We start from the raw sequence: 11,472 nt of genomic DNA on the forward strand, positions 1-11,472 counted from the left end.
GGCTTGGAGCAGATTCTTCCCTCAGAATCTGCCAACTCTGTTGGCACCTTGACTTCAGATTTCTGGCCCCCAGAACTATGAAATATATGAAAAATAAATTTTTGTTGCTTAAACTACTTGTTTTGCAGTACCTTGTTACAGCAGTCTAGAAAATGTATAAGATTTTGGTTGCAAAATAAGGTGTTGCTTTAGCAAATACGTAAAAATTTGGAAGTGGCTTTGGAATTGGCAACTGATGGAAGAGTTTTGAGGTACTTGATAGAAAAAGCCCCGATTGCTTTGAGGGCATTATTGGTAGAAATACGAGAATGTTAAGGTACTACTGGTGAAATGTCAGATAAAAATGAAGGACATGTTATTGGAAATTGGAGAAAAGTGGGAGATAACTTGACTGACATGTGTTTCAGTGGACAGAGGACAGAACTTGTGAGTGACGAATTGGGATATTTAGCTGCAGAGATTTCTAAGCTAGGTGTTGAAGTCATGACTTAACTTTTCCTTGATGTTGATAGTAAAACATGGGAGGACAGTGATAAACTGAGACTGTATTGTTAAGCAAAAGGAACTAGACTGCAAAGGTTTGGAAGACTCTCAGCTTACTCATATTGCAAAAAACAAGAAAGCAAGCTCTGGAGAGAACACCAAGCATGTGGCCAGACACTGTTTGCTCAAGAGATTATGGGTATGTGACTTATGAATCCAATCAATCATTTCGGTAAAAATGCTACCAACTTGGACTCAAAGGAATAGAAAGGTTAAAATGAAGGAACTTTGTCAAACTTCTGAGATTCTACAGGCAGGAAACAGGTTGATAGAGCTTTCTAGCTGTCGACACAGACTGAGGGTGGGGCCACTTTCTTGGTTCCAGAGGGCAAAGCCTCCTTTTCAATTCCAGAGAGCTGCCCCACTATTCAGAATTAAAGATTCAGGGCCACCATCCTACTGGGCTTAGAGGACAGAACATTTAGCCACAGATGATTATTCTCAGACCTTAACATCTAATGGAATTTACCCTGCTAGTTTTGGGGCTTCTCTGGGACTCATAACACCCCTTATCCTGACAACTTCTTCCTTTTGAAATGGGAATGTCTATCCCATGCCTATCTGATTATTGTATTTTGGTAGCAGATGACTCTTTTGGTTTCATAGGTTCACAAATGGAGAGGAATATTGCCCCAGGATGAATCATATCCCAAATCTCACCCATATCTGATTTGGATGAGATTCTGGATTTAGAGTTGATGCTGGAGTGGATTAACATTGGGTGGGGAGGAAATGTTGGGCAGGGGTGAATGCACTTTGCATGTGAGAAGGACATGAATTTGGTGGGGTTGGGGGGCAGGAGGGCCGACTGTTATGGATTGAATTGCATCCTGTCAAAAATACATTGAATTCCTAACCCCCAGTATCTCAGAATGTGGATTAGAGACAGGGCCTCTACAGAGATAATTAAGTTAAAATTAGGTCAATAGAATGAGACCTAAGTCAATATGATCAACGTCCTTATAAAAAGAGTACATTTGGACATAGCTGGTAACTGAGACATGGGGTACTGGCAGAATAAGCTTCCTCCTACAAGGAATGATCCACTTTTTCAGGGAAGGAAGGGCCTCTACATCGGGAGTTAGCAGGTTCTGGGGTAATACTGTATCTGCCACAACCACTCAACTCTACCACTGTAGTGTATAAGCAATTTACAGCCAGGTTATGGCTGGCTGTGTTCCAATGAAACTCGAGTGATGGACACTGAAATTTTAATTAAATAATTTTGTCATTTCATAGTTTGGAAAAATTTTAAACCATTTAAAAATGTAAAAGCTTCTTAGCTTGCCATCCATAAAAGTATCATCAATCTGTATTTGGACCATGGTTTGCAGTTTGCAAACTTCTAGGCTGTATCCCCGAGTGACAAGCATACAAAGTGTATCATGAGTTTGCTAGGTTGAGTCCTCAGATTCTTCACAGGATCCTCTACTCAAATGATCGATTATCAAGAGACACTTTTTCTAACATGTATACATAAGGGATTGGTGCACTTAAGGTAGATGACTCTGTACCTCAGCAACTGTGTCTTTGATTTCCATCATCTCAACCCTACAACTCTTGAGTAAGCAATTATTTCCACAATGTCAGAGAACTGCTGACAACACTCTGCGCTGAGATGAGATTCAGGCCTTCAAGTCTGGCCTTGTGTTTAAGAGCTGATGGAACCAGAACTAGCCATTTCATCTGATGTTCCAGATTTCCTCATAAATTTAAAAGTTTTCTAGGACAATAGCTCCTGAGTGTTGCCAGAATCTTACCAACAGAGTCCATGAGGTTCTTGGTGTACATAAGCAACAACACTATTTCATACTATGAGCTAAAAAATCCACTTTGGAATATAAGTAGAAATCTGAAAGATTTTATTCTTGTCTTAGGAATAAACCTAAACCACAAACCCCACTTTTCTTTAACAGTTTACTATCCAACAGTTTACTAACAGTTTATTCCAGTGACACTATTTACCAATTAAAGCCTTTCAGTTACAAGAAATAGAACTCATTCTTCTTAACATTAGCAGAAAATAATATTTTTATTGCAAATATGAGGAAGCGCACAGAACACCAGAAAATTAGGTTCAGAATATCCAAAGTTATCCTGAGAAATTGAAATAGCAGGAACTAATTGATGGTCTTAAAACTGTGGTACAAGAATGAATTCTGGTATTTCCCTTCTGGTTCATGTGAGACTGAATTAGAGACTCAAACTCCTGGAAAAGATGTTATCATGACTCAACCGTGGCAGAATGCTCACCTATGGCTGGTGGGAAGGACACCCTGAGAGATACACCACAAGGATGTGCACAACATAGGAGGAGTATTTCTCCAGAGAATTCTAAGCCACTCTTATCAATAAATAGGGAGCAGACACCAAATTGCTAAATACAATCAATCTTCATTACCATGAGTGCTCTTGGAAAGCAGCCCTGTAAAAATGGACAGACCCACTTATTGAATAAGTAAAATCATTTGGAGTAAGATAAAATCCTTTCATTTATTAAAATTCAAGCTATTTTAGTTATATTGCTAAGAAATAAAGAGACAATACTGATACTTAGCATTTAATATAAAGAATATTGGAAGATGTTATTCCACAAATTATCAAATATAACAAGTTACATTTTAAAATACCAAAATTAAAAAAAATGCTATGCAGTATTACTCAGGAAAGTCACACTCCATGCCCCTGAACCTTCAAAATATGTTCTTTGCTATTTTCCTATTAGTTACATATTAAAAAATAAAACAAAACTACTTTATCCTCCACCAAGGACTTTCTTCACTCAAAAACAGCATCAAATCTGGAACATGACTCCCCATGTAACACATCTTCTATGGAAAAGTGCTTTCCTGATTTATTAAATTCATATGGACTTAATATGCATTTCCCAAATTAAATCTTCATAATTATGCTACTGTATATGATACCATTACTGCTCTTTATTCCTTCAACCATTCTCCTGTGTATAAAGATTTGCATGACTTATTTCTGAAAGCTTTTGCATATTCATTCCAAATATGATTGGTCTCTCTCCCACATGACTAATCTGATTAGAATGTACTTTTAGGTGTTCCTACTTATATATCCTGCTTCTATTATCATCTGAATTCTCTTGAGGATCAACTTCTGTGAGTATGCATCCAAATTTATTCTGTTCTGATTTCTCACTTGTGAGTTTTTCGATGTATACGAAGCCCTGAATTCCAACAGAAGGATTTCCCACACTCAGAGCATTTCCATGGTTTCTCTCCTGTATGAACTCTTTGGTGTTCACTGAGAGATGACTTCTGAGTAAATGCTTTCCCGCACTCACTGCATTTAAACGGTTTTTCTCCTGAATGAGTTTTCTGGTGTATCTGAAGTGATGCCTTTCTGGGATAGGCTTTTTCACATTCGCTACATTCATAGGGCTTCTCTGTTGAGTGAGTTCTTTGATGTATAATTAGCTGTGACTTCCCACAAAAGGCTCTCTCACAGAAACTACATTCATAGGGTCTCTCTCCTGTGTGTGTTCGCCTGTGTATAACGAGGTATGATTTGCTGCTGAAAGCCTTCCCGCACTCACTGCATCCATAAGGTTTCTCTCCTGCATGAGCTCTCAGATGTGCAGTGAGCTGTTCCTTCCTGCCAAAGGCTTTCCCACACTCACTGCATTGATAAGGATTATTTCCTGTATGAATTCCCTGATGCACAACAAGTTGTGTCTTCATATTGAAAGCTTTGCCACAGTCACTGCATTGATAGGGTTTTTCTCCTGTGTGCATCCTAATGTGAACAAGGAGGTATGACTTACTCCTAAAGGCTTTCCCACATTCACTGCATTTATGGGGTTTCACTCCTGTATGAGTTCTCTGGTGCACAACAAATGGTGACTTCAAACTAAAGGCTTTCCCACATTCACTGCATTCATATGGTTTCACTCCTGTATGGCTTCTCTGGTGTAAAATCAGTTGTGATTTCCAGCTGTAGGCTTTCCCACATTCACTGCACCCGTAAGGTTTCCCTCCTGTGTGAATTTCCTGGTGGACAATAAGTTGTGACCTGAAAGAGAAGACTTTCCCACATTCGATGCAAGAGTAGGGCTTTTCTCCTGTGTGGACTCTTTGATGAGCATTGAGGTTTGACTTGGCACTGAAGGCTCTTTCACATTTAGTGCACTCATATGGTCTCTCTCCTGTATGAATTCTGAGATGTACAATGAGCTGTGATTTACAACGAAAAGCTTTCCCACATTCGTTACATACACAGTTTTTTTCTATACTATGAGTTCTTTGATGCTTAATAAAATATGATTCTTTATACCCATGAAATTGATCAGTATTCTTTCTTAGACAGCTTGTGGCTGAAGCTAAGTTTTGTGTCAAACTTTTTCCATGTGTTTTATACTTAAGGAGTCTTTGTCTTGAAGAAATGTGGGTTTTGCTCAGATGAAGTTTTCCAAATGCATTACAAGCATAGCTTCTCTGAACACTTTCAAATTCATTATGATTTTTCTGGTACCATTCTTCCCAACCGTCTAAGAAAAAAAAAACAACATTGTAATTTAAAAATCATAAATAAACCTGATTAGAATTAAAACACTTTAGAACTGCTATTTAATGAGTGTTTTTCTTCTGGTCCAGGCCTCTGACAATGGTTCAAAAGAAATAATGGCCAAGTGCACACACACACCATATAACCAAGTGTGGGGGCAAGGGGAAGTGAATCAAACCACAATAAATCCCTCTACAGAAATGGGTAGCTGATAAGCAGTGATGAGAAGTATTTTTTATATAGAAGTTTAAAAAATTTAGCCTGCACTTACTGATAAAATCCATTGCCAACTATTTATGCCAATTTTATCATTTCAGCAGTTTACTCAAATGGTGAATCAACAGGGTACATAATAGCTAGGTATAACGTTTAAGATGGTACAATGAGATATTAAAACAGGGATTGAGCCATAAGAAAATTAAGGTAAAAACATTTTAGACAGAAGCAAGAGAAACTCCTAGATTTGAGACTTGAGAAGCAGGAGGTACTGCTCTTTGAGACTGAAAACACTGGGAGAGAGACATGTTTGGAGAAAGACAAAGGACTTTGTTTTGGATCTTATTATACTGGAGATCTTCATTAAATATTCAAACATAGAAGCAGGTAGGCAGTTACACCTAAGTTCTGCTGCTGTTGCTGCTGCTAAGTTGCTTCAGTCTTGTCTGACTTTGTGCGACCCCACAGATGGCAGCCCACCAGGCTCCGCCGTCCCTGGGATTCTCCAGGCAAGAACACTGGAGTGGGGTGCCATTGCCTTCTCTGCACTTAAGTTCAGTGCTCAGTAAAAATTAGGCATCAACAGCACATACAAGGTATTGAATGACATGAGGGAAAGAGCCCTGGAGAAGGTCACATTTAAGGTTGGACAAGAGATGTAGAGAAAATGGGAAAGTCTATCTGTGAAGCCTGAACACTGTGATGATGAGAGTTATAGAAAGGCAAGGTTAAAGGAAAGCAGCAAGAACAGGGCAAGGTCTCGACAGCACGCATCAGACACAAGCCTCAGTCACCCTAGGACATGACTGCTGTACTGGGGACCTCAGAAGCTGTCCTGTTTCCTCAGGACTGCTTGCTAAACATTTTCTTCCCCAAAAAAGAAAACGGTGGGAAAACTGAAGAGGAAGAGCAATTTCAGAAGTGTCTTCCAATTTCTGCCACTGAGAATGCAGAATGGGAGATCAAGAGCTCTGTCCTGAAGCATATAAAGCTGGAACCAGAGTGCAGGAAGAAGAGAGGAGGGGATGACAGCTCTGCTGTTACAACACTGGGCAGAAAAAGTTCAATTTTCAGGATGGAAGAGTCCTTCCAGAGTTACGATATAGAGGAGAAGCCCAAACTTGGACAACTTGAAAGGGAAGAGAAAGAGTAATCAGGGAAACAAATATAAGGTGATAAAAACCACTTAAGGCTAGGTTTCAGAATTCTTTTCAGAAAAGTGCCCAAGGGACTTCCCCAGTGTCTGGTGCTTAAGACTCCATGTTTCCACTGCAGGGGGTATGAGTTCTATCCCTGGTCAAGGAACTAAGATCCTGCAAGCCATGAGGTGTGGCAAAAAAGAAAAAGAAAGAAAAGTGCTCAAGAAGGTAAGAGTTGTAATTTCCAAATGACTAGTGTGAGAAGAGTGAAGGAAGCAATGAAACCTCCTAAGATGGTCAAGAGGAGAGAAGGAGAAGACTGCAGGTAAAGTTGAGGGAATTAACTGCAGAGGCAAAAGGGAAAATAAGGCCCATGACCACAGTAAGGAATGTGCTTGAGGGAAGGAAACTAACCCAGAAAGCAACCTTTGAGTTGTGTGTAGAGAACACACAACTGCCTTTGAGCAGTGTGTAGAGAACAGCCCACCAGCCTCTTGGAGTCATGGGAGGCAAGTGATAGCCCTCACCTGAGGACTCTTGGGCTCATCTTGAGCTGCTCCAATGGTACAAGAGGTTAGAGAACAGTTCCCACACATGACACTGCCTGAATGCCAACATGGTTTACTCCCCACCTCCCATCTTCATGGTATCTGCTCACCCACCTGGACAGCTCTGATGGGAAACCTCGAAGTTTATGATCCATGGCTCTTCTCCTTGCTCCAACTTGAAGATTAAATCAGGTTTGGTACCATGATACCCTGTTAAGGGAAAGTCATAGAGAATGTAGTCAGACTGCTGAGGACTAAGAGGTCAGGAGGGAGGAAAGAAAGCAGCTTGTTTGCACTTGGGGAAGATGACAGTGAGGAGCTGAGGGTTCAGTAGGGGCTAAAAACATGTAACCTCCAGAGGCTTCAGGGTAGATCAACAAAAGAAAAGGCAATGGTGACTTATGACTCATGATCTGGGCTTGTACAGGCTCACGAAGCTGTACTTACCTACAGACACCAGGTTACTATAGTTTTCCAGAGTCACATCCCGGTACAGGTGTTTCTGCACAGAATCAAGCAGCTGCCACTCTTCCCAGCTGAACTCCATAGATATATCCGTGAATGACAACAACTCCTGTAACAACACACACATTACTCAATAGGCTGCAATTACAGTTGGAGACATGGAGAAGCTGTAGAGGACCCAGGAAAGGAGAATATCCTCCACAGTCTGCCTCCTGTGCCCAGGCCACCACTTCTTTTGAGAGGGAATTAAAAATACTACTAATAATTGAGCCTCCATGTGCCACATAATCTTTTGGGTTCTGAAGATTTCAGGATGAGTGAAACCCATTCTGGTCTCAAGAAGGTTTTAGTCTTGTAGAGGGAAACAAACATCTATGCTGGGGCTGGGGTGGGGGTGGGGGAAGCAGTCAACCAGGAGCCCTATTTTAAGCCTTTTACTATTTTTAAGCTTGATAAAAATAAAATACAAAAGAACTACTAAAACTTTTTTAATGGGACAAGCATAATCAAGAAATAAGGATAAGAAAATTATTATGACCAAGACTATGTGCATAAAATCTAGGATATAGAAGCGATTTTAAAGTTTGCAAGCAATCATTATACAAAGGCAGTTCTGCTATAATGTGGTATGTATTTACAAAAAAAAAAAAAAATACACCACTATGAAAGTCTCAGGCTTATGGGAAGAACAGGGCTGGGGTGTAACACCTTTATCACCACACATGAAAAAAAGAAAATAAAAAATCTTAATAAAAACAGTAGAGTTTTATACATGTTTAATGGTTAAGAAATATATAAATACCACCACGAATATGGCACTGTACCTTATAAAAGACCCGATGTTTGTGTCAGAAGCACTGTAGTTTATTATAGAATGGTGAAAATAGGCTTGCCTGAAATCAGAAAGCTCACAGCATTCCCTAACATATTGAAACAAATTTACATTTTTAAAGCAAACACGACAGCAGAGTTGACTGTATTTATACATTTGTTCCAATAAATATGAAAACTTAGAAGAGATAGAAACTTTCCTAGAAAATCAAAGTAGTCAAAATTTTCCCAGAAAGAATTAGGAAGACCAGACTGATTAGTCCACGATCATAAAATACACTGAAATAGTAATCAGAGGTATAGCCTCTCCATAAAGTAAACAGCCCCACACTATCTATAAAAGTAAGTTTTATCAATATCCAAGAAACAGAAAATTTCTCCCATAGATGTAGAGCCAGGAAATGATGGTAAACTCATTATATAAACTTGTATAATCTCACAGAGAAGGCAAGACAGCACAACTTGCACAATTTCATTTGTTAAAAATACTTAGGGCTTCTCTAGGCGTCCAATGGTTAAGACTCTGCCTCCCTATGCAGTAGACACAAGTTCAATCCCTGGTCTGGGAAGATTGACATGCCACAGGGGAACTAAGCCCACGATCAATAACTACCGAACCCACACTCTAGAGCCTGTGCTCTGCAACAAGAGAAGCCACCTCAGGGAGAAGCCCAAGCACTGCAACTAGAGAATAGCCCCCAATTACCACAACTAGAGAAAGCCCAAGAGTGGCAATGAAGACCTAGCACAGCCAAAAATAAATGAATAAATAAATCCTAAAATAAAAACCCAAAACCTAACGGGAACTTCCCTGGTGACCTAGTGGTTAAGTTTGCACTCCCAATACAGGGGGCCTTGGTTCAACTCCTGTTCAGGGAACTAGATCCCAGTGGTGCAGGGCCTCAGAGAACAGTTCCCACACATGACACTGTCTGAGTGCCAGTGCAGTCAAATAAGTAAAATGAATATTTTTTAAAAACCTAGATAAAAATACTAACAAATATTTAGATAAAAACATTAAAATGAATCCTATACGTGCATAAACAATAGTTTACGAAAGAAATTATTCCAAAAAATTAAAGGACAGTCCAAACTTTACAAAAAAACAAAACTGTAACAAAAAAAATAAGTAACATTAGTACATTAATGGAAAACAATTATCTCAATAGAGAAACAAAGTACTATGATGAAACTTAACACCTTCAAAAATCAGAATTCAGTTCAGTACAGGTAAAAGTAATTTCCCTAAGCCTATAAAAAATATCATACTTTGTGTGAAACATTAGAAGTGTTCCCTCTAAAATCAGGAACAATTTGAAATTGTTCTTCAGAAACAAGTTGAAATCTTCATATCAACTCTACTAGTCAGTGCTGTCCAAGAAGACCTGGCATAGTGGGCACAAAGCAAAATACCAATGATAAACATTAAGCAAGGAGGAAAAACTACTCTCATTGTCTAAAAACATGATTTTCTGACTAAAAAACCTAAGAGAAACAGCTGGCATAACGTGAAAATCAAGAAGACACATCAAGAGGGCAGCAATTTTTTAACAAAATCAACATGAAATAGCTATTTGATACATCAACAGTAACCAACTTGAAAATGTAATAAGAAAAACCACAACACAAATTGACATAAAGTATTCAGGAATGAAACTTAAAAATAGAGAAAAACATAACCAAAAATACATGTGATAAAATACATAAATGTAGAGAAAAAGAAAACACAATAGGGAACAAGATGGTGGAGGAGTAGGTGGATGTGGAATACATGTCTTTTCACGGATACATCAGGAATACACCTTCAGACACAGAAGTGCTTGCAGAACACGAGCTGACAGCAGACAGGAGTACCTGACCACTGGAAAAGAATATAGAGAACCACGCAAAACTTCGTAGGATGAAGGAACTAGGGGGAGAAACAGGTGTATTATTAGGACTGGACCTGCCCTCAGAGGGTGGGGGAACTGAAGCAGGGGTCCGATCTCCACATTGGGGCAACTGTCTGGGTCAGAGGAGAAACATTTAAGGCCGAGAGTGAAACAGCTGATCTGTGGCAGCTTAAATGGAATGAAAATCAGACAGTCCTTGCCACAGCCATATGTACCCTGGACAGGGACACAGGTCCCCTAGAAGGCACAGTGGCTGGGAGCTGGTGCATAGGATTGTGGAGCAATCCCAGGGCGAGGGCTGCCGTTGACTGCAGAGAAATGGACCGAGGGGATGTGAGGGAGGAGACTGTGGTGGGAAATGCCTGTGGAGGAAAGCCAGGCAGACATGGAAGCAAGGCGATACTGCTGAGTCATGTGTAGTGAGTCAAGCCATCGCCATAGCCTCTATCTCCCTACATGCTAGCATTGGCAGCTGAACCCATCAAGCGCCTGACACACTGAACTACAGAGTAGGACCCCACCCAGGGTGCTCCTTTAAGTGACTGATGTGCCAAACTACAGAGTAGGACCCCAGCCAGGGGGATCCCTCTATGTGCCTGACGTGCCCAACAACAGAGAAGGACCCTAGACAAGGGAGCCCTGTAAATGCATGAACAGGTGGAGCTATAGAGAAAGACTAGCGAAAAGGCCTTCTGATCACCAGCTATCAAGGTCTTGAAAAAGACTCTGATAGGGCCAATAACTCCTATGGCCGAGGCAGTCCGTGTCCCTGCACACTTGGCACCACCAGGGTACCCACTATCCAAACAGCTGCACCACCTTCACATTCAACCCTCACTGGGGCAGAGCTGCCACAAGCAAAAAAGTCTTGCGTCTATGCGCGTGAGGTCGCTTCAGCCATGTCCAACTATTTACAACCCTGTGGACTGTGGCCTGCCAGGATTCTCTGTCAGTGGGATTCTTCAGGCAAGAATCAGATCAGATCAGTCGCTCAGTCGTGCCAGACTCTTTGCGACCCCATGAATCGCAGCACGCCAGGCTTCCCTGTCCATCACCAACTCCCAGAGTTCACTCAGACTCATGTCCATCGAGTCAGTGATGCCATCCAGCCATCTCGTCCTCTGTCGTCCCCTTCTCTTCTTGCACCCAATCCCTCCCAGCATCAGAGTCTTTTCCAATGAGTCAACTCTTCACATGAGGTGGCCAAAGTACTGAAGTTTCAGCCTCAGCATCATTCCTTCCAAAGAAATCCCAGGGCGAATCTCCTTCAGAATGGACTGATTGGATCTCCTTGCAGTCCAAGGG

The 11,472-nt window shown here is 40.7% G+C and overlaps 1 protein-coding gene across 4 annotated transcripts in view; it reads right to left on the reverse strand.

The window, feature by feature from the left end:
• Positions 1 to 3,017: 3,017 nt before the first annotated feature.
• The window catches only part of ZNF26 (zinc finger protein 26), a 29,183-nt gene continuing 20,728 nt past the window's right edge, over positions 3,018 to 11,472 (reverse strand). For all 4 annotated transcript variants that reach the window (XM_010852485.1, XM_010852486.1, XM_010852487.1 and 1 more), the window contains 3 exons: positions 7,427 to 7,553; positions 7,094 to 7,189; positions 3,018 to 5,059 (listed from right to left, as the gene is read on the reverse strand). In XM_010852485.1, coding sequence (XP_010850787.1) covers positions 3,708 to 5,059; positions 7,094 to 7,189; positions 7,427 to 7,553 — 1,575 coding nt within the window. In that variant the 3' untranslated portion in view covers positions 3,018 to 3,707. The remainder of the gene's footprint in view (positions 5,060 to 7,093; positions 7,190 to 7,426; positions 7,554 to 11,472) is intronic.

The sequence above is a fragment of the Bison bison genome, unplaced genomic scaffold, assembly GCF_000754665.1.
Source record: "Bison bison bison isolate TAMUID 2011002044 unplaced genomic scaffold, Bison_UMD1.0 scf7180017864312, whole genome shotgun sequence".
Lineage (NCBI taxonomy): Eukaryota > Metazoa > Chordata > Mammalia > Artiodactyla > Bovidae > Bison > Bison bison.